Genomic DNA, 23,838 nt, shown 5'->3' on the forward strand with positions numbered 1-23,838 from the left:
TCTTTGTTCCTCTCGGAAAGAACTTGTTGAGACCTGTGACTTTACGAGTGCGAAATGTGCTCTTATCCTTTCACCGAAATTCGAGAGCAAGTGAGAGCGAAAGAGAGAAAGCGACGGATATAAGAATGCGCAAAAGAAGAAGGCGAAAGCGAAAACGTTAAAGAAGAAGGTGTGGTCATCGAGGGTCGTTCGGACCCATTAGATGTTTCCCTCGCGGTACTCTCGTGTTAAATATCGAGATATATATCTCGTTCTCCCAGCCACCTCTCAAGGACAACAACATCTTTCGATCTTTATGTCTCCTGAAATTACACTTGTAAATAAAAATTCGATGCTAAAAATATATGGCTATGTAACATACGTATACACATATATGCAATGTGATGTATAATTAAAGAACGAAATCAAATTACTCCAATTTCAACGAAGAAGGTAAAAAATGTGAATTTTTTACCCAAAAATTTTATGACTCCGAATTACAGCCTGTGAGTTGTAAATAAAATTATCAAATTAGCCCTGAAAAGTCTTACCGCAAAGATTCTCGTCGCGAAACATCAAAAAACCAGCAGAAACCGTTAATCTCGTTCCAGAAATCAATCGAAGACGAGTGATAGGGGAAAAAATTTTATTGCTGAAATTCCTGAACGATCGATATCACTACTCCATCGAACATCTCGGCATGAAGTTCGCTCGGCCCCGGGAGATAACGTAGTAAATCGTCGAGCGGAAATCGTCGTGAAATATTCGACTCCAAGGGGGAGAAATCGAACATAACGATATTTTGTGGAGTCCGGGTTCAAGAATTTACGGTTCCTGTCGTGCTGATCGAGGCTTTGTCGCGCATACTAACTTTTTCGTCTATATCGCTGTACCACGTTGCCCATAACAATAGAGTGCATAAGGTACGCACACTCGCAGGGATCAGGCCATTGATCGGTTAAATTTTATTCGTTGCTCGTTTTTTTTCATGCATACTTTTCGATCGACAGGTCAGAGTTACTAAATCGTTACGTCGTTCTGTTTTGTTTTTTCTTCTTTTTTTTTTTGGTATTCGACAAAAGCTCCCGTTTGTATGGAAATCGGCGAAAGCATTATTGACTCCCGAGCACGCATTTACAACGAGGGAGTGACACGATCAAGAACTCTCTTGCCACTCGCACGTAATGTATGTATATATGTGGGTGTCCGAACATATGTGCACTCTTTTGTATATACAAGGGAATTGCAAAGCGTACATATGCATTTTTTCGAGAGTGAAATCATGGCACTAAATGTGTATTCAATCGGGCAATCTGACCGAGCAAATCGTGCTCACTTTTCGGCCTCTCCTCGCGCCCCCCCCTGGAAATCGTTATGTGTATCGATTTCGTAATTTTTAATTCCTGGACTGAATAATTCGTAACGATTTTATGTGGCGCTGCGGAAACGCGATGGAAAGAATTACTTTTGGTTAGTTATGCATGGGATCGAAAAAAACTTTTTAAGATATTTCGATGTTTTGAAACAAGGTTTTAATGACGTTTGAATAGCTGTTGGGGTGTCTCATTGCAAATTTGTCAAATCGATAGCTTTTCAGAAGAAGAATGAATAAAAAGTGCTCGCGGAATCGAAGTACTTTTTTAATGGAAAGTCATTGGAATTTATTTTTAACTTGATTGAATGTTCCCTGCTGCCTGCCCTCGATATTCTGTCATAAATGAATATTAATTTATAGTTGTGTAAGTTTCGGGGGTTTTGGAGCGAGTTTACACGCAGCGGGTTTACACTGCGGTCGGAAATATCAATCCGGCTGAATAAAGTATTATAGAAAGTGATAGGAAACTGATTGAAGTCGCCTCGATGAATATCTCGTGAGGAGTGAGTCGATTTGCAAAATGAAACGATCTCAAACTCTCGTCGCATTTCAAGTGGTCCATTCAAAACGTAGTTCATGACTATTCACGAGCAATATAACACGCCAGAAATGTCGCTCGCGGTAGAGCCACGTATTCGAGTTTATCGCGAGCTAGAAATTGCGTATATAATTATTAACGGTTGAATGTTCGTGAACGAAATAAGGCGAAGTTGGATGTTTCGAGAAGCTTTGAGTTTTGGCGTGAGCTCCGGGTCGGGCGACCCAGTTTCGAGGTCCAAACTGACCGGGTCTGGGGAATTCGTGCGTGTTTCGCGGCATCTCGCCCCCGAAATTAACAGGAGGGGCACTACAGGAGCGTTACAGAAGGACTAGGGGACAGAAAAAGAGAGGGGGAAGGAGGACCGATGCATATAAAGCAAATCTCGGTACACCTCGAGCTACAGTTCCACATTCTTCCATTCTTCGGGCTGGCGAGACACGATTTTTTCCGAACGAGTCGTAAAACGTAATACGATAATTAACCGTAATAGTTCAACGAAAAACAATATTGCATAGATCGTTGTATTTTTTTTATCGGAGAATTTGTACCTCGTGGTGACTGCCACTTTCCAACGCCCATTTTTTCATTATTATTCTCGGTGAAGAAAAAAGTCCAATGCGAAAGAAGTGCGAGTAGTTTTCATGATTTCCTGTCATTGAATTACCTCAAGGAGAAAAACGATGGTTTTCAAGCCTTGATATTGCGAATCCGCGGAGCGCAAGTTATCCGAACAATCTCAAGTATTTCACGTCGTCGTAAACTTTTGAAGCATTTCGAATGGTAGACAGAAATTGTATGAAAAATTTAACAAGAACTTATTCGTCGGATTGAAACTTGAGCCACTTTCTTTACTGCCACGAAATAATTCGTAGCAACCACTTAAACAGTTGGAAAAACCTTTTCGATATGGAATCGGTTCAAGTTGACGGATGAAAAACGCAAAGAATCAAAAGTTTTTAGTCACAGTCGCGCAAGTTTGAAACTACGAGGCGAAGTGACACAAGAGGCAAAGCGGAATTTTCGCCACGTTAAACGGGAGTAGAAAGTGGCGTTAAAAGGAATAATAGTTGACGAGAGAATAGGGGGAGAAAGGGATTTAGCCTCGTGCTGCAGAAGCTATTTAGTGCTTCCGGAAGTCTCCTTTAATCGATCAGAAGTTTCCTTCGGCAAAGCTCAAAGCTTCAACTTCCGGTTCACCGAGCTTCCTTCCATATGAAATAATCGTTGCTCGGCACAAAATCACCGTTAGAGTTGTTCAATCTGCGCGATTAAATGCAAAAATGATTGTCAAAAATTGTTAGGGATTCGAACCTTTGAAAAATTACTTAGCAATTCATCGATATTTTCCTAATCATTTGTTGCAGCTAAAAAGATGAAAATCCTCATCGCAATAGCGTCGTTATTGCAGCTCACGTTCTGCAGCCACGTCGCCATAAAACTGCCCTACGCGAATCCAGCGAGCGTGACCTACATAAATAATTTCCAAGGACAGGAGCATCCAGTTTCTTACAGTGCTGCCGGTTATTCCCAGCCCCAAACGGCCCAGTACGCAGGCCCAGCCCCAAGCAGTTATCAGTACCAGTCAGCAGCCTTCAATCAGCAACAAAACGATCTTCAGTATTCGACACCAGTTCAGTATCAAGCTGGACTTCGTTACGCGACTCCGAGTGCCGCAGTTTATCCGGCAAATGTTGCCGCTCATCACGTTGGTTACGCAGCTGCCCAAGTGCCGGCCGTAGCCGCGGTCCCATTCGTTAAGCACGTCCCAACGGTCTCCAACGTTCCTGTCACTCGCTACGAGGCTCATCACGGACTCATCGAGCAACAAGTTGATATTGCCAAGCCTGCAGTTTCTACTCGGAAGTTTGAGGTGAGTCGTGAGGTTTATTTTGCGTTTTAAGTTGGCTGAACCCGCCGACTGTGATTCATCAAATCCTCCCATCACGACGGTCTCTAAATCTTGAAGTGAAACTTTTATATTTTGGGATCATTCGAGATTCGATGCGTTTGAATTTCAGTGAAACAGAGATCGAGTCATTTGGGTTGAATGAGTGTTGGCAGTTTGAAACAGCAAAAATTGTATGATTGAATTATCGAGGGAATTGAATCGATTTTAAAGGTGCGCAGGCCTGCGATACAGAAGCAGTTTTACGACATTGAGGAACGCGTTATAGTACGACCGGCTGGTTCAGCTCTGGTGGAGCTCGACGAGCCAACCTCAAAGATTCAGCGAGGGCCGGCGGTGTTATCCGAATCATCTTTGCTCGGGGTGACGGCATCTCCGCTCTCTCATCAATACCTTAGTCAGGCTACGTTGATTTCTCAATCCCCATCATCCCCAAATGCCATTCCAATCGGGTCCAACACTCCTCTCAACGGGGGTCAATCGATTTCGAACTCCGGAGTTTCTCACGCCCCAGAATTGTCTGCCTCCACCGCTGATGAATCGAGTAAAATTGAGGAGGAATCCGTCATCGTGGATAATCCAAATTTCCGCAGTTCCAGTGGCGCCTTGTTTCGCAGCTCCCAGCAATTAAACGAAAATCAGGTTGCATCGAGGGGCCAGGAAAGTCAATACCAAGATTACCTTCGCAACGAGTATAAACAGTCAAACCAAGTCGAAGAACAATCCCGACAGCGGTATGAACAGCGGCAGGAACAAAGCAGCTCACGAACGTCTGGACCAAGTGTAATTACCAGGTCCAATGCTACACCTTTGAATACCGAAGCGCTATTCCCTTCGAGGGAAGCATCGGCCTCGGTATTCCCGAGTACTAGAACGAGCCCCGAACAGGGCAGGTCCAATCAGCAGACCCTCATTGATCTGCTGACGGCTCATGGTGGAATTACCGAGGTAACTATTTTATCATTACAATCCCTCATAGAATTACGTCTTCCCTGGAAGCTCCCTCCTTCGAAATGTTTTTTTTTTTTTTTTTTTTTCGCCCACACTGCAATGACCAATGAATTAATGCGACGATGCCATTATTCATGCCGTCATTTTGGAGCATTTTTTGAAAGAATAAAATGAACCACTTTCCGCCTCGCTTCCGCAGGTCGGTTTCGCTCGCAATGGACCTGCATCCGTGATTGGAAACGCCGAGAACATTCGAGCCCGAGTAATATCAGCAACTCCATCTTACGATAATGCGAAGCCTGCAAGTGAAAGAGTCTCAACAAGGCGAGTGGTCGTTAGCAAGCCCGTTGAGACCCTACAGGAAATAGACGTGGCTGAGCCAGTGACAAAGTACGAAAGGACTTCGGTCCAGCAGCCAACCCTCTTTAAAACTGCTCATCTCGATCACGTGCAGGTGCACAGTTCTGTACCTGTGATCGGGAAAGCCCTCACCCCCGCACTTGCCCATGTATCCGTTCCAGTTTATCAGAAGACTGTCTCGCCAGCTGCTTATCATTACTACTAACTTTAACGAGTAAATTATAACCTCCGACATCGAAGGGGGAGACGAGAAAACGACTGGGATCAAACGCACTGACTCTAAAGTGACACAATATTGATTAAATACGAATAAAAAAAGTGATTAAATCATAGGTAGGATGTAGACCGAGTAATTCTATAGCTGTAAGAAAATACAAGCCCGCCAGATCTCTTGCTATCATATTTTTCACTACTGACATAAATATTGTCGCACAATCTGTTTGCTCTGCCTTATATAAAACGATATTTCCTACGGGCCCGGCTTCGTGAGATGTTTGCACAAGAATAATTGCTCCTTCACCGGCGAATCGAATGGTCACGCGTCCGCGTTCACGGAGGTGTCCTCAGATTACATCCCAACTGAAACGAACAAGTTAGTACCGTTGGAGAGAAAAGTGCTCAACGATTTTTTCACCCGATTCTCTATTCGCGTGGGATATCAAACGATTTACCATTTTTTTATTTCATAAGATATATATATTTGCTTCAGTATAAGCCTTCAGGCAATTACGCCATTTAGGAAGAAAATTTAACAAAATCAAATAAAATAGAACGACAAGAAAATAAAGTAAATCAAATGAAAAATAAGGCAAACATAATATAAATACGATTAAACGATGAAAGATAGCCAATCGGGATCGCAGGTGGAACAGGGTAGGGGGATCGAGCTCTTGCTCTGGATTGGCTATCCCAAGTTATTCAAAATCTCATGGAGTTTGCATTCTAAATTGAAAGTTTTTCACAACTCTCTTCCTCTAAAGTCCTCTATGCGTTTGGCACACAACAATCTCGCGTGGCTTTTCGTCATACTTTGTAGATCAAAAGTGAATACACGCATCGACTCAATGCCGGAACATACACAGGCACCGGATAAATCACGAGACATGAATCCACGCACGTATATACACTGCGTGAATTGCGTCTGGGTATTGCGAGCAAGGTCACGACAGCCACTCTCCTTTTGCTCGATTCTTTTCCTTCCACAGGATACTGATGAGGGTGACGTACGACGTTTTGTGTCAACTAATTTTCTTCATAATTCGATTTCGGAAAAAAAATGCTCGGTGGAAACCCTCGCAATGGACATGCACATTGAAATTATAATTTTTTGGAGTTGGTAAGAAAGAGAACAACGATGCCACTATTCGTCGAAACTCCTGCTGGGAATAAGAGGCATACGAATAATGAAAAGAGCCTCGTCCTAATTGAGTTATGAATTCGATCGATTTAGCAACGAGTCCGGAAACGTCGAGAGGGAACCATCGATCAATACTCACAAGGATAACCGGTGCTTACTGTCGCTCTGGACCGTTCACTCCTTCGTTAGTTAGCTCTGAGGCCACAACATTGACCCGAATCACGAGACGTGGTTAATACATTCAATTATGGCGATGCTCTGTGAGATCCTCCTCGTTAGATTGAATTCAATTAATTTATAAATGTGGGCGTTCCAAAGTTTATATAATTTTCAGAAAATCTAGATAAAAATAAGGAAAAAAGTAAAACTTTGGCTAGAATCGACAAGAGTTGCGTATTCACATTTAATTTCTTGGTGCGCCATCCGAACGAGCTTTTTTAAATCAGTATCGATTAAAAGATAATTAACAATACAAATGAACATTGAAGGAAGAGCCACGAGTAGAAAACCTCGATCGCCGGATAGTGGAAAAGACGCGACGTGGCACAGGCCATAAAGCTCAAATGTATGTTGTCGGGGAGCAAAGGAGAAGCAAAAAGCATGAAAGGAGGAAGGTTATCTCGATGGTGAGAAACACGGAGTCGTTCGACCGAGAGAGGGCGAGGTAAATATACCTTCGAGCCACCGGAAGTCTTTGCCGATAAGTTGCACAAAGTACAAGCTCCTGCAGCTCAACAAAAAAACCCTTTGGCTCTTTACTGCCTTTCAGTACACGTGGTTATAGTGATTGTGTATGGGTATTTCCGTCTCAAATTATGCGATTGAGAGCCATGTTTTGTTTATCGTGAGTAATCAGGCCATGAAATTACGAAGAGGAAAATTCTTGTCCATTTCTTTTCGAGGAATATCGTTGGAAAAATACTAATCGGTCATAGTGACAAATGAATTAGGCACTAAAAGTGCCCTCGAGTGCTCTGCTGTTGTTTCGTGAAACTTCTTCATTCGTGCATCGAAGTAAAAATGTTTATGGGTTCATCTGTTCAGGGGATCATGGTACAGCGGTACATTGTTTTTTTTACTCAAGTAAAAGTTTAGGAGCAGCGTGTATATAAGACGAGCCGCTGGCTCTTGACGTCCCGGAGAACTTTCTTCGTTGTTGCAAAAGCTTGAAGTGAAGCTGCTGACAAGAATGTTCTCGGGTATCTCGAGGATCGCCTCGAGTCTTTATCGTGGCAGAGCACTTAAGATTTTTAAAAATAAACATTCGCCGGTGGGCATGATGCTCCAACAAAAATAGATCAACGAATCCTACTGCTCGTGGTCGTTTTTTATAGCTGACAAAAAAAAATCGTGTCCCGCTGGTTTCCGTTATTGGAGAGTAATTGCTTTGATTTTGAAAGGATTCTTTCAAGGGGTAATCTTATCTCTGCGGACGAGTACAAAGAGGCTGAAGTTTATTTTTCCTCCGAAGCGAATGTACCTTCTGTTCATTTGCAAAAAAGCGCCGACCTTCTTCGAGTCTCAGGTCTGCATGCGGGGATGTCGGACGTTGAGTCAAGGCCATCGAAGGTTATCGTACCGATTCTATCATCCCAGAAGGTTGAAATATCGCACGACTAGGGTTTTTGTTCAAACTAATTTCATCCGGACGTAACTGCTTTCTCTTATGACCGGTCCAGTCTCATTGAGATTTAGCACGAGTCTATTTTTCCCTCCTTCAACACACTCGTTCACTCGAGTCAGGCGACCTGTTTATCCTCACGTTAAATCAGGTTTGACCGGTAACATTTACATGAGCAGTGTATGCGTGTAATAATGAAACACGCGTGATGACCTTTCGGAACCTTCGAGCCGATTCCATATGGACTGGACACGTTCCCTGTACCGGAAGCGCCAACCGATCATCCCGTCGGCAAGGTCATGGAAGTGCGTGTTCTTGCATATACACGTACGGACAGGCGCGACCTCAGACGCGGTCATCAACGCCTCACCTTCGCATGTGCTGCCCCCTCGTGGTCGGCAAAACGTTGGAGTGAGCGTCCACTCCTAGCCTATATAAAGGAAACTCACTCGTGCGACTGGGCGTTCAGTCGAAAAACAAAAATTCGAACAATTGTGCGAGTGCGTGGAATTATCGTCGTGAAAAATGTTGTTTGCATTGTTGCTGGGGCTCGCGATCGGAGGAATCTCTGAAGCCGCACCGGTTTTCTTGATCGCCCAACCAGCGACACCTTACGCCCACCCTGGCGTTCTCAATAATGATGCTCTGGAAGATGCACTCCCGGATGAACTGCGAAATAATTTCTACAAAAATCCAGCTATCGCCGCTGGTCTCGCCAGGGAATCGTGGCTTACTCCCAAAGAAACACAAGTAAAGTCCAACGCAAATATCACTCTTTGTTTTGAGCCAAAAAAATCGCTTTTCGAGTGTGCAAGCCAGAGGCAGAATTTCAATCAACTCAATTCTCCTGCGCTGTCTCCCATAGTGATCGATGACAGCCCTTTTTCCTCAATTCTGTTAAGCGATTTTTGGTGGACTCGTCTCTCATATTCCTTCCGGGATATTCAATCTATTTCCTCAATTTTATCGAATTTATGTAATATTCTCGAATGTGCATTCGCAGGTGATTGATCGTGAAGCCGACAAGATACCACGTCACAAGATCTTCGACGTTCTGCATAACGCTGGCTTGGCATAGAGGAAACATTCGATCTCACCGAAGCAGCATCATTTTCATTATTCATTGAGCATCGAGCTGACCCATTATCAAATAAATCATATTTGTTATTTATATATCGCGTGATATAGAGTCATCGACTCAATATTTATTGTACATATAAAAGAGTGATAAAGAAGAAAAAAAATGCAAAAGTTCCTTACCATTTGCCTCCAATTTGAATAATTTTCAATGGGATCCTCCTTTTCCCCCCAGGGACCTTGTACCGAAGGAGTTTTCTCGTACTTCTCGTCACAGAATACCGTATTACCTTCGAGACCTGTGAAAGATCTTGGCGGATACCATACTCTCTCATATATTTTATAAGCTACGTGTGTGTATGTACTGAAAGAGTGCCCCAGGTGGATCGCAACACGCTTTGCAACGATGCCAAGAGGATTCACGTAGTAAAAGGGGTCGATAAAAGTCTCCGATGGTGAATAAAAAAGCGGTAGAGCATACAAATACTTCTTCCATACGATTCTAGGCCATTATCTAGATTAGCGAAGAATGAAAAGTGCCCAACGAAAATAGCCGGGCTTTTTTATTCATTTAGTTTCAAGTTCTTTGATTATATGACGTCGACATTGTTGGGATATCAGACGTAATCGAGTGATAACGTTAATCACGTTGTTCGCCGCAGCTTAAAAAATCAAGTGTGAAACAGAATGAAACAACAATGAGCGAGATAATTTACTTGAATAAATAAACGAAAGCAACGTCGGTAAGAGACGAGTCTGCCTCTGCCATCAACTCCAAATGGCAAATACACACGTACGTGTCTGTAAGTTACCACATGCACGAAACATCCTGGTCAAGGGTTTCTAGTGCAGCGAAGTGGTAACCGTGTTTCAGGGGTTTTCAGCACTGGACCGAGCGCAGCATTTCATTTCACTCTTTTTCTCCCTCTCTCTTTTTCTGTCTCTATTTTTGTTCACTTCTTCCTAACCGTGTGAGGCCGAGCTATAAATGCCGATCGACAAGAATCCGTTACAGAGTCTCTCGTCTTCGGTAGAGCAATGCATCCAATCATTGTTTTCTCCGTGCCAATTCGTCTCGACAAGGTGAACGAACCTTACCAGCGCATTTTTGAAATCCGCAAGTCTTCAATTACTCCGATCGACTCATTTTTTCTCTCCTGATCATCGATTAATTGAGCTTCGTCGTGTTGCAGGATATTACATTAAGGAAAAAATACTGGTAAGCTTCATTTTGCGGACGCAACATCCCTACCCAGTCCGGAAATTTCACCAGACCCGGTAAGCTCTCCGAATTTAAGTAGAAACGGCACGAAACATAACGCTTTTCATTGAAGTTCCTAACATTTGTTCCACAAATTGTTCGCTCGCTCCTGCGAGATTGAAAGTCGTTTTATTGGATTCTCGAATCGTATGAATTGTTCAATTTTTTTATACCGTTTTGCACTAACTGCTCCACTGGTATGTGGAATTCTCTGTACAGTAATCAAATAGTTGCTCACATGAACTTATCCACTCAAATACATGCGACGTTTATTGAAATATATACGCGACACAAGTTGGAGAAGCTTGTAGCGCTATAGATAATAATCCGGATTTTGTTAATTGGGCGCCACAGCTCAGCCGGTTCCCGATTGATCCATACTCTCCGGAGTTACACAAGTTGTGGTGAATCGCGAAAGAGGAAGAGAGAAACTTGGCAAGGAAGGAGAGAGAGAAAGAGGGAGATCGAGATAGAAAGAGAGAGAGGAACTGGTAGGGATGCTGGAGAGTGCTTGTTGTGGTTCTGTGTATACGTGAACGAACGAGAAAGAGGGGAAAGGGAGGGGGGATTTGAGAGATGTACAAGAGCGTGCACCGAAGTCCTCCTCTCGTTGATGCAATAGACTCCACAGAAATGTGGAACATGTATGCCGGGTCTCTGCTTTGTTACACGAGATGCCACGAGGAGATTCACTTTCTATCCGAGTGATGTACAACCGCACCGCTCATCCACACTGCCACTTTATATTCGCTCGTTTATACAGTTCCTCCAGATACTGAAAAGGCTTCAAGATTTGTATCTTCGAGGTTCTAATTCCGATAGATGCGTCTTTTTTATTCACAGTACTCAGCCACGAGGCGTTTCGGGTTCCACGAGGCGTTTCGGGTTACGACTTTATTCCAAAACCACCATTTTTTTATTCACATTACTTTTTCATGTGGCTTTCTCAGGGGAGTGGAAAAATTAACTGGAATTTTTGTTTCGGAATTAAAATCGAATAAATATTTCATGAACAGTGTTGATTCCGGAAATGTGGAAACGGAAAATTTATTTTATTGGGTTCTCTTCTCAAGGGAGTTTGTAACCAACGGATATGGGCACGGATCTTCATTTTATTATGGACGAACGTACAAAATAATTATCCTTCAAAATTGATCAACGATTCGGACGTATTCACTTGGTACAGCCTTCGTCGATTTACGTATATCCAAATAAGTGGTACATTCGAATCTCAATGTCTCTCGAACCGTATCAAACTCTCGAGCGAATAACGATTACACACTCGATCGATACGAAGTGTATATATTCACTATTACAGGATCGGAGCTAGAGAAAAGAGACAGCATTCGAGCTGCGACATTACTGGGCAATTTGACTTTCCCAGAGATTTATATCGCCGAAATAGTCTTGTTTTTTCTGTCATTTTTTGAGGAATAATTTTCAAGGCGTTGAAGAACCCTCGATTGTCAAGCAAATTTGTTTAACGTACTAAAATGATAGAATCTTGAATTCGAAGTGGTAGGAATTCGGTTCAAAAGAATTTTGAGGACTTTTCGCTGTTTTTCGTTTTCGATTAGTTCGTTGCAATGAAATCTTGGAAATTGAGAAAAAATCTTTATTTTCAGATGGAAAAAACGTTTCGAGATCAGTCGTGATTGACGTCACGAAAGAATTTAAAACCGATGGACGTTACGAAGAGAAGAAAAACGATGATTTCGAATCGAATTTTGGAAAGAGGCAAAGGACGTGGGGCAGTCGACAATTTTCAAGAGCCTGTCGTTTTTGAAGGAGATGGAAAGAAACCACGAGAGCTTGCTGTGCTTGGCTAGATGGATGAGAGACCCCACAAGACATCGACCGCTAAGTCAACTGTAAAGGACTGTTACCCGAAGGATTTCAAGCTTCGCTGAATTCGTCTACGTACCTTTCTTCATTTCTTTTTCTCTTACATCTTTGGATCTGTGATTTCACATATCCTTGAGAGCCCTCGTAACATTCTCAAGAGCTTATTTCCCAGCAGTGCACTGAAATCTCGACCTCAGCTTGTAAATTTCCCAGAGACTGCGCTGCCGCCTTTATTCTTTTTCGTATGGTATAATTTCCGGAAATTTGGGTTTTCCTTGAATTAAACATGAGATCTTGTACCTTGTTTTCTTAGTGGAACGAATATTCGTCAAGATGTGCAGCACGGAATCAGGATCGCACGCGTTGATCCTGAACCTGGAATAAATGAACTTTAAATTCCTTCACAATCATAATAAAAAAGCCAAATTTTTTAACATCATTAACTTTCTCACAAAGCTATTAAATTTACCACAAAAAACGTAGAATTTATGAACATCACTCGAATCTTTATTACTGTCATTCGGTTACATAATTTCGATATTTCTTCGACTCCAATTGTGTTGGTACACATGCACGAGGGGTGAACAAATGAGAGGATAGACCGATGCTCGTTTGAATCGCACATATGTACAGTCGGCTATAGTCATTAGAAGCATATTACAGGAATTGCAGCGAAAATTGCAATTACGTGGCTCTGGGTTAGCGTTGTGCGAAACCAGAGATAAAGCCCTCTTTCTACCCCCACCCTCCTGCCCCTTCGCAAAATCCTCTTTACAACGAGTGCGCAGAGGTACTCGTAACTCGGCTGATCTCTGAAACGTGATTAGGAATTAATTAACCCTGTGGCACCCCCTTCGGAAGAAAGCCCTTTCCCCTCGTGCCCTTTTCACTCGATTAATGAGGAGATGCGATCATTCAACATAGTTTAATCTGTGTCCCTACGTTTCGTCCCTCCCCCCTCTCGTTCTGTCTCTCCTAGTCACTCACACTTTCTCTCTCGTCATTGGTGAAGCCATGGGACCAAGAATTTGCTCGGCAATCCGTTGTAATTCATCATCCCATATACACATGGTTCATGTCTATGAGTGTTGTGTGTACGTGAGCATTACATATTTGTCTTCCTAATACTATTTGCCTCTGGAATTAGCCTGTCTATCAGCCGCTGTTTACAGGGTTGATTGTACTGATAATTCTGTTAAGTACATGTAGTCTGAAATCGAGCACGATTTGTATTAGAATCTGATTTGTATTTTTGTAGATTGAAGGTTTTCCAATAATTTATCAATTAATTTTGTAGATTTGTTTATTCGAAGAAGTGGAGACGGTTGTTCGGAGACTGATTACGATTACACACACACTCAATTTCTTCTCATTTTCATCTCGCTGTACGAAGGTCACTTCAGCTAATGCTGACTTTGACAAGAGCAGAGTGATTACGACAGTGGTGGCTTTGATCTTAAGATTCCAAAGTACAAGATTCCAAAGCAGAGATTCACTTTTTTATTATGTTTTTGTCTTTATCTACTTTAAGGACGCGAACCTCGAATATGTTTCATTGATTTCCCTTGAAAAAATCTCTTCGTCATTATTGTTGCAGCAATTCTCTCCCGCTTTGATCCACATTCCGTGCGAGCCTGAATCGAAGAGACGCGAGAGCCCTATTTCTATGATGCACAACATTCATCCACCCGCGCGAGTACCCAATTATCGGTTACGAAAAGTTTCAAGTCATTTGAGAACGAAACGATGTCAGGAGGGGAGTGGGATACTGGATGAGATCACGTGCAATCTATAAATCAATGTATACCTTCCACTTTATAATATTCCATACACGAACTTCCATAATATACTCGTTAAACTTTTCGCTCGGTAAGCCATCTTACAAAATGTATACTATTTTAATGATAATTACTGACAAACTTTTACATTTTAATTTATTCTTAATTACACGATATTCATTTTTCACTCGGGAAGAAAGGCGACGAAGTACGTTAAATGTGTTTCATCGATGAAAGTGTTAAAATATCACCAAACCTAAATTTTTAAATGTTTCTTTCTTTATGACTGAAAAGTTACTTTGAAAATTGGGTTTATAGAGCGGGAAAAACGTCAGGCCAAGTTTAGCCCTGGAAACTTATGAGCCCTCGTCCAGCCAGGATCTTCAATAAGTCTGAAAAATGTGGCTCAAGCCTCTTATGGAAAAATTAAATTACTGAAGAGTCGAAAAGTACATTAAATACAGCTTCAACGACGCTACCAACGTCTCCGTTCTTCACTCTTTCCAAAATTTCAATCCACTGGAGTGAAATATCTCAAATTATTAAGAAAATAGTATGCAACGATTATGGGATAGCAATGAATTCGAAAAATTCGTCGTACTCGATGCATTGTATCAGCAGTATTATTATTGAAATAAAAAATCGATTTTTTTTCGTTTTTTTTTCCTTCCAAGGTTATTTAGAAATTCAATTAGTATTGATTATTATGGCGAGTGTCATGCGTGCGAAGCCGTTAAATATATCTCTCTGTTAATGATACGTTATCACTCGAACCGCGATAGTTATTTACTCAAGGTTGCAGCGTTATCTTCGAAATAGCACTCGGTCATACTTGGTCTGAACGCTGTATGCACTGCAAGGTAGCGGGGGGAACTCTTAGGGAAAAGTAATAATTTGGCAATATGTAAGATAATAGCCGACACAAAGTATGAGATTAATAAAAATATTCACAATTTGATCACAACTTGATCAAGAAATTTTTTCATTTTCTTTCTTTATTTCTTTTTAGATAATTAAGGAGTTTCGGTACAGGCGATACAATGTTGCCATGCTAATCCATGCTGAAAAAATTTAAAAATTCAAAAAGTTCAGAATTTTATAAAATTTCGTGAACATATTCTTTAATGCCAAATTTTACTATACAAATTTTTTAAGATTTTTCTTCTACACAGTTATCGAGTAATTGATCACTAAAGTTGACGTGTATAAGCATAGCGTTTCCGGGCATAAGAAATCTGCTTTAATGCGTAATTACTCGATAACTAAGTAGAAGAAAATTTTGAAAAAATTTGTGTTTTCGCACTTGATGTTGAAGAACATTATCACCAAATTTGATCAATTTCTTAACGTTTAGACTTTTGTACCGAAACTCCTTAATTGGCGACAAATATTCCGAAGGTTATTCAAAGTAAACTTCGGCGACGCGAAGATAACGCCGAAGCTCCGCAAATTCTCGGTCGATACGCGAAGGTAATGCGAAAGACTGTTGAGAACACCCCAGATAACAGAAAAAATGACAAAATGTATGAGAAAGAATACGCGATGTAAAATAAACGGTAGAAAAATACTGAAACTAAACTCGTTGCTAATCGCCGTACATTCCGAAACGCGACAACGAGCGAGGGAGAGAGATGCAACGAAAACATCGCGCGAACGAACGCGCTCGCTAGAGCCCTCGGCACGTGCAAGGAGAGAGAGATATAAAGTCTGCACTCGAACTTCACTGCACGGAATATCCAGCGCTTCGTCACGACATTTACAAAACTCTGATCCTTAATATATTTTTGCGCAATGAGAGACAATGCTCATTGAACTAAATTAATACCGAATCGATTGGTAGAGTCGAGCTACACAAAGTGAACTACAAAAGAATAAATCGGGAAGTATCGGCCGCAGTCTCGCTCGTTATTTCGTCGCACATGTCTCTCGAGACCCCACATAAACTACACACAAAACCGGAATTGGATTCCGAAAAGGTAAAAATGCTCAACTGAACCCAAATTCGACTAGTGTGCGAACGAGTGGAGGCAGCACCAAATCTCCAAAATTGTACAAAATTGCTGTACATTCAAAGTCAAATTAATTCAAAATAAATCATTTAATCTGTAATAAATAAAACGTAATCTATATTTACGCAACGAGTCTCGTTCCGTCCACAATTCGTACGAGTGGCGAGGCAAAACGTCACGTCGCAGTACGCACCGTGACAAAAAAGAAAAAATACGGAAAAAAGAGTTCAGCCAGATAAGCCTGAAGAGAAAAACTCACACTTCCTGTGTGAGAAAAAACTTTGTAAGGATTGACGATGTTTACCGTGGGTTTGTTTTTTGACAGTTCTAAGCGCTTCTCGAAGGTCTCATGAATTCCGTTATTCCATGCGATAACCATGCGCTCGTAATCCACGTTGAGTTTTCCACAGAGAGAGATGAAAAATTGTCATACGAGCGTGAGATTAATTCGCTCGTTACGAGTGCAATGCAACTAACGAATCTGTCTTTCCAAGCCGATGCAACTATTTATAAAATTTATGGAGCGAGGCTGAGCGTTTTTTTCTATGACAGTTTACTCTTCAAAATTTTCATTCGCCTATTTTTCCAGTGACGCGCATTTTGTTACAATAATTCGGATCGATTTTCGCTAATCCTATCTGTCCAAGTGCAATTAATCATGGATCGATTAAAACTAACGAGAATCGGTGATTGGAAGTGTTCATTTATTTTAATCTATTAGATCGTAGGCACGATATCCACTTTAATACTTTGTTGCACAATTGCAACCAGCATGAAACTAAATTACGATGACATGCTTTTTTTCTCACATCCACTCGACGGTCATTGTCATAATTTGATGAATAGCATTTCCAATAAGAATTTTCAAAGAATAAATAAACTCCAATTCCGTTTGCATATTTTCGAATCACCATGTTCAATGGCGAATGAACTCATCACGTTCATTAGATGACACTCGAAAAAAAGGGAATGCCTTTTGCATCTGACTTTTATGTGCATCGTAACACACATAAAACGTTTTCATAGTTATTCCTAGAAAATAAAAATCGAGTGATGGAAGTCGGAGTTGCAGAAATGGGGGAAAATATAGCGTTCGCAACGTTAGTGCGCGAGTTGGCTAGTCATCGCTTTTAAACGAAGTAGACCTGGTCCTTGAACATTTTCTCTTCCTCGTTGCTTTATGCAATTGTGCATTTGACACTTGCACTCACACATAGTCCGAGGTACATCGTCCTTGATCGTTAATTTGTACGGACGTCACGTTTCGACGATAAATATCTTGTCATAACTAACGGTGTAAAAAAGAAAAATAATAAATAGATTATAGGGAAGCTGAGGAAAAAAACTGCAAGTCCCCACCCGGAGGAAAAATCCATGTGACTCGGTTCACTCGGATTTCCTTTGATCGCTCGTTTGAAAAATCGACGATTCATTTTTGATTGAAACGTTGCACAGTTTTGTGTCGTTCTGTTAAATATCCCTCGCTGCTTTTTGTATGGACTAGCCACAGAGCTTCGCACGAGTTAAAGCTTTGCGTTCGATACGTTTGCGAATTGCATTTTATCTTGGTCCCCTTGAATTGCACACACTTCAATAACGCAATCGCAATAGTTATCAGAATAGTTCTTTGCTGGCCTAGGCCTAGTGCGGTACAGAAAATGGAGCAGCGAACTGTGTCAGGTATGAAAACATCTCATGCTCGAGATCATTCGAGTGAATGTCGACAGAAATTAACACGCACTCTCTCCGTCTCTCGTTTTCACACTCCATATATTTTCCATTAGTGTCTCATTTCCATCGAACTTGACCTCCAGATAGCTTGTATTATACTAATTAAAACTCAGCAGATAAGCACTGAATTAGTTCAATTGGGCTTGCAAATGGGGAGGAAAAGCAGTGAAGAAAAAACTGAAAGAAATAGCGATTACTTCAACAAAAAGGAATGACTTGCACCAAATCAATAACTCGTTTTATCAAGTATTCAAATATCAAAGGAAAAATGGTTTTTGAGTGAAATCATTTGGAACAAAATACTCACTTCACGATATCGATAGAAACATTTATTAACAACGATATTTAATGGTTAGAATGAAAAATAAATGTATCAATAGGAATATGAATGAATTCGATGACGATAATGAGTGAGATTGCAACTGTTTATCGACACACTTATTGATCGTAAAAGTCGTGAAGATCGCGTCACCGGACGATATGTCTCGAGGCTCGCGACGAGATTTTCTCGTTTTCTAACAGGCAACCCGCGTATTTGAGACAAACTTGGGATCACGCGATTTGCATCTTCGAAGAATCTTCGACGCGGGTGTATGACAATAGTCCGGGCTGTGCTGACCGACTGAAACACTGTGCAAATCGTTATGTGAGATTGAAACTCGTGCCTGAGGCAAAAAGCGTGAGACGAGAATAGCCACTCGTGCGGAGCACGGCCGTAATGCATTTAGACACGGATTTTTAATCCCATAATCCCCTCCCCCCAAAAAAAATCCAACCATTAAGAGGCTCGGCAAAAAAATTTGTATACACAAAGAAATAAAAATAATAATTGTATCACGTAACTTGAATCCATTAAAAACCATCCGCGATGGTGTAAGAGTGTAAACCTATTAGCGCTATCGTCAATCCATTAATTATCAATCAACCCAATTGAAAAATCTTCTCCCGCGATGAAAAAAACATTCAACATCTTATGCTAATTTCAATAATGCATTCTTATTGCACAACACTATTCTACACTCACGAGAATAAATTCGAAGAGCAAAAAATTACAGAAATATTTGTTAAAATACTTTCGACTCCGTTTTATTAACGAGCAATATCATGACAGTAGCAAAGATTAAAAAAAAAAAAACAAAAAAAATGCCGAATTCATGTGCGCTCTCCGAAATGCTGATGAAACGTAGAACTTTTCGATCCCGAATCATAGTCAGACTCATATGAAAGGCTTCATTATCTTCGAGGCCTAAGCTCGAAGCACAGCTTGATTAGCACGAGATCTTATGGGGCGAATTCAATAGGCAAATGTTCCTTCCACATATCGCGTCTATGTACGGCGTGTTTATCGCACGTCATCATTGTTCCACCTCTCGTCAAGCTGTCGAGCGATCCTGCTGGATGTAGGAGCGAACAGAGGGCGCGAGGGACGGAGGAAGACATCAACCTAGATTCCATAGACGAATGTCGCTACGTAGGTGTGTCACTAGGTATTACGGCCATTGCCGGCGTACGTAACGAGACGAGAGTCCATTTAGCTGTGCACTGTATAATATGGATGCGTGTAATGCGCGCACAAAAGCGCAGCGTTCCTCTTACGCGCGAGATGAGCCACGTATAGTGGCCGGATCGTCGTCGGTGCATACATGTACCTTCACATATTATACATCGCATTGATAATGTAACGAACGGCCGAGGGATTATGATATGTAATGGGCGAGGAGAGGGGAAAGGGACACAAGGGGGAAGGGAGACGGCGAGGCAGTTTCGCGCGAGGGATATATTCGAGAGATGAGGATCGTACGTCACGGGTAAAGCTGACACTGGACTCTGTCATTGTACACGCCAGGATCCATTCATAACTGTCGCGAAACTGTGGCTCTTGTTCTCTCGCTCCTGCTCTCACGTTCCCTTTCCTTTTTCTCACTCTTCTTTTCTATCCTCTTGCTCTGTTTTTTCGTGTCTTCTTGAGCCTGAATTCCGCGAGTGATTTTTTATTGTTTTTTTCCCATTGCAAACGTCATGAAAATGTAGGAATTTGTGAATGCGTTTTTCGCTAATGTTTCAGGGTTCTTGTCTCCTGGTGGCATTTTTGTGGGCGTAATTTGATGGATCTTTTCTGTTGTAGTCGAAACTTTGAAACATTTGGAGAAGATTTTAAGAATCGCTGAAAAGGACTCGGGACTTCGGATCGAAAATGGCGTTGAAAAGGCTGGAAGCAAACCCGGTGACAACTACATGTCTTACGTCATCAGAATTAAACTTACCGGAATTCGGGGCAATAAAACTCGTTTGTATCATCTGATCGAGTATTAATCACGTTAGGAATTGCTACGTTGTACATTTTTTCCCTTTTTTTCACGTCTCTCTTCCATGACGAAGCTTTCGAGATCAACGTCATCACCAAACACCTTCCGGGCGATGGTAGAAATATGGACATACTCAGAAACAGAGATTTTTTCACGAACGAAGCTCATGTGTACACGAAAATCGTACCTGCCATGGGCCTCGAATCGGTCGCACCCAAGTGCTACGAAGCCAATGCCAATGGCGTCGTTATGGAAGATCTTTGTGTACAAGGATACATTATGAATGAGAGAAGAGATTTACTCGATTTTGAACACTGTCAGGCAACTGTAAAGGTAACTACGACGAAACAGTTTTTCTTTATAAGGTATTGAAAACTCTTCGATGAAATATTTCTTTCAAAAAGGTTGGTAGAAAACTTCGTGAATTTCAATTTCATCGTGAATTTCTTGAATTTAACGTTGAAAATATCAACATGAAACTGTGCACTGTTTGATAGCAATTGGCAGCTTTTTAGACGACGCTCATTGGAAAAAAACTTGTTGTAGGCTCACGCTCGTATTCACGCGCGTTCGCTGATGTTCAAGCTTAAAAATCCTCAGGAATTCAAAGTATTGGTGGACCAATTGAAGGAGGTGGGTTTTCCCCAGGATGATGACCCCGCGTTGGGTCAGACGATAAGCTCTGGAGTAAGTGCAGCGATCGAGAGTTTGAAATCGATTGAAAATCCGGACGAGAAGATCCGCGAAGCGATAGAATTTCTGAACAATGAAAAATCAGGGGCGTACGATACGATAAGAAATTTGATTGTGCGACGAGACGAAAAGTACGACGTTTTGACCCACGGTGATTCGTGGAACAACAATATTTTTTTCAAACACGATGATAAAGGTGGAATCGCGAATGTTAAATTCGTTGATTTTCAAGTCGTTCGCCATTGCTCGGCGGCCATCGATTTTCATTACTTCGTTTACACGAGCGCCCACTCCTCCGTTATCGAAGAGCGTTACGACGAACTCGTTCGAATTTATCAAGGTGCCCTTGTTAAAGAATTGAAAAGTCTCAATGCCAGTGACCAGGTTCTTCGCGATTTGAGCCTCGAATGGTTCCAAGGGGAGTTAAGAAAAACGTCGATGTACGGTTTGTTCACTGGTTTGTGGCTAATCAACGCCATTTTTGCCGAGGACACTGACATTCCTAACATCGCCGCTATCACTCCCGACTATTTAGCCGGTCGCACCAAAGTTCCACTTTCCATTCGCAGTAACAAAGTCGAGAGAGCTAAATGTATCGCTTTCCATTACTGTCGTACGTATCGCAACTTTTGACGAAGCCTTTTATGAAGCTTTCTCATAAATGTTCGATCGTTTTGAAAATTTTACAAAAAAGGAATGGCATTTTTAATAACTAACCTTTTCAATTACGATGGTTTAATAACGATACTTCGTCGAGCTTTTCACTGGCTCGATCTCTCTGAAGTACCTTCAATAACATACGTTGGGATGTCATATAAAATTCCTGTAGTGGGTGTAATTGTAAGAATATTCGTAGGAATGTTTGGAAAATGGGATTTATGGGGATTCCTGAAATACCCGAAACACGTAAATAACTTTTAATTTAATATTTTCACGAGTTCGTCGGTTCGGATTTTATGTTTTCAATATTCAAAAGGAATTTCTCAAACTGTACATCGCAGTAGTGAAACTATGTAGATATAGATAGAAAATAAATTCAAATAATGTTAACGGTGTCGATGAAACAGAACGTGAAATCAAATATTTTCGTACGGGGTTGATGAACTGTAAAAAGTTGAAAGAAGATCGCGATCACGCAGAGAATAAAATTGTAAATATTTCTGTATCTCTAAATAATAATAAAAAGAATGAAAAATATTTGAAAACAAGTGAAAATGGAGGGTGAAAAAACAAGCGATAACCTGCAAAGAGAATCTCTTTTTATTTAAAAATATCTCCCACGAATGGTACGTCATAATCGAGTGTTGTAGGACGCGGTGAACGCGTGGGAGCGATGGTTCTCGTTACGCGATCGAGAATGAGGGGATTAAAAGCTAGAGAAAGACGGAAAAAAGGATGCGGAGCGGTTTAATTTACGGAGGAAGGAGAATGCTTAAAGATTCTCGTTACATTTGTCCTTCGGGGGAATTCCGAGAGTGCGAATTGTCTGCTTCTCATATATACAGTTAAAAGGGCATAAAAGAGGAGGCAGCTTCTCTTATGCGAGGATGAATCGACGAAACGTCGATGGAAATATGCGGGAGTTTCGAGATCGCCTGTGATATATTATTAGTTTCTACACTTCCTGGATCACTGGAGCAATCAGCTCTTCCATTTCGTAGAGATACGTACTTAATTGTCATCCTAATAACTAGGTCACCCATGCTGGCTATAATTCACGACGAAACGATATTGAATTTTCTCTTTTGTACGTAGTACATATTCTGTGTGCAGATCTATCATACGTGTAGGGAAGGAACCTCCTTAATTCTCTTACTCCATTTTTCGCTCGTCTCATCGAACCGTGAGAGCAGCTCCCAGACAAATAAAACTCCCATCTCGTATCTTTATGCAAGCCTCGATCCGAGGAAACGATCGAATGACGTCACAGTTAAAATTACCGCACACTCACGGATCGAACTTCTTACTAGTATTTTCGTCGATTGAGTTCTCCTTTTTACTATTGAAGCAATCTCTCGATTTTTCGGACCGTAATCATCGCTCGTTGAGCCCAGTAAATTTGACTTTTTCTCGTGTGTAACCTCCGCCACAATAACGAAACGATTGAAAATGCTGCGCAGCATGCAAATTCGTCTGAGGCGAAATCTTCGCAACGTTTTTTCAAACGGCACGTTATCGATTCCTCTCGCGATTCTATGGACATCGAATGCACTCCGAACACTCGCAAGAGAATGAAATAATCGGCCGAACGAAACTTTACGTAATGGCCCCATCGTCCCTGTCCGCCTGCGCTATTAGTTTACTATCTCCCTTCCTTCTCTCTCTCTCTCTTTCTCCTTTTCTCTCGATCTTCCTCTGTACTATATGCTTCGAGATTACTGAACGTAATCTCGCGAGAATAATCGCTCCTGTATGCTCACCCTCTATGTGTGCAACTGCATCGAGCTGTTGGGACTCAGTGTTCGAACATATACTTGACGGGTGTTCCAAAAGTGAGACCGCGACGACGAGGACGGTCTCGAAGTTTAATTGCAAATGAAAAAAAGGCTCAAAAGATTCCTCCGTGCGATTCGAAACCTATTGCGATTTTTCGCGTTAACATTATCCTGCTCCTGCGATAAAAAATGTCTCGAAAAAGGCGCACTCTTCTCTCTAAAATTTCGTCACGAAATTATAATGTTTTTACGAATGAAACTTAACTTTTTAGACACCCTGAATATACACATAAATATTAATATGTGCCGCACAGATAGCGCACAGCATACACGTTATGTGCTCTCGTCTCATCGAGCGAGAGCTTTCTTCGTGCAATATCAGCATCGGGTGAAAGCTGCTGTTGCTTCTGCCATATTTCCTCACACGTGTAAGCGCACTCAACTCAGTGACATACTCGTAAATCTGGCGTTTCGTGGGACCCTTATTCACGCATTCATCCATCCTGTGAGTACGTATTTAAACTGAGTTGATACACCGTGATTTTTTGCCTGACGAGGAGCAGAACACGTCCCAGGCTATTATTCATATGTTTTTTCATTGGGCAAACGGCGA

The 23,838-nt window shown here is 41.5% G+C and overlaps 3 protein-coding genes and 1 long non-coding RNA gene across 4 annotated transcripts; all 4 read left to right on the forward strand.

The window, feature by feature from the left end:
- Positions 1 to 2,307: 2,307 nt before the first annotated feature.
- Positions 2,308 to 5,584, forward strand: LOC122412982 (uncharacterized). The gene is made up of 4 exons (XM_043423020.1): positions 2,308 to 2,360; positions 3,260 to 3,765; positions 4,015 to 4,749; positions 4,952 to 5,584. The coding sequence occupies exons 2-4, from the start codon at positions 3,268 to 3,270 to the stop codon at positions 5,315 to 5,317; spliced, it is 1,599 nt and encodes a 532-aa protein (XP_043278955.1). The 5' UTR covers positions 2,308 to 2,360; positions 3,260 to 3,267; the 3' UTR covers positions 5,318 to 5,584.
- Positions 5,585 to 8,538: 2,954 nt separating this feature from the next.
- Positions 8,539 to 9,363, forward strand: LOC122413672 (uncharacterized). Its single transcript, XM_043424177.1, has 2 exons — positions 8,539 to 8,840; positions 9,094 to 9,363. Exons 1-2 carry the CDS (start codon positions 8,616 to 8,618, stop codon positions 9,166 to 9,168), a joined length of 300 nt encoding a protein of 99 aa, XP_043280112.1. The 5' UTR covers positions 8,539 to 8,615; the 3' UTR covers positions 9,169 to 9,363.
- An 824-nt stretch (positions 9,364 to 10,187) lies between these two features.
- Positions 10,188 to 15,015, forward strand: LOC122413673 (uncharacterized). The gene is made up of 4 exons (XR_006261596.1): positions 10,188 to 10,250; positions 10,361 to 10,445; positions 12,054 to 14,142; positions 14,370 to 15,015. It is a non-coding gene; the product is annotated as an uncharacterized lncRNA (long non-coding RNA).
- Positions 15,016 to 17,485: 2,470 nt separating this feature from the next.
- Positions 17,486 to 21,987, forward strand: LOC122413578 (uncharacterized). Its single transcript, XM_043424013.1, has 4 exons — positions 17,486 to 17,740; positions 19,917 to 20,078; positions 20,171 to 20,430; positions 20,644 to 21,987. The coding sequence occupies exons 1-4, from the start codon at positions 17,719 to 17,721 to the stop codon at positions 21,421 to 21,423; spliced, it is 1,224 nt and encodes a 407-aa protein (XP_043279948.1). The 5' UTR covers positions 17,486 to 17,718; the 3' UTR covers positions 21,424 to 21,987.
- Positions 21,988 to 23,838: the final 1,851 nt, after the last annotated feature.

The sequence above is a fragment of the Venturia canescens genome, chromosome 7 (assembly GCF_019457755.1).
Source record: "Venturia canescens isolate UGA chromosome 7, ASM1945775v1, whole genome shotgun sequence".
NCBI lineage: Eukaryota > Metazoa > Arthropoda > Insecta > Hymenoptera > Ichneumonidae > Venturia > Venturia canescens.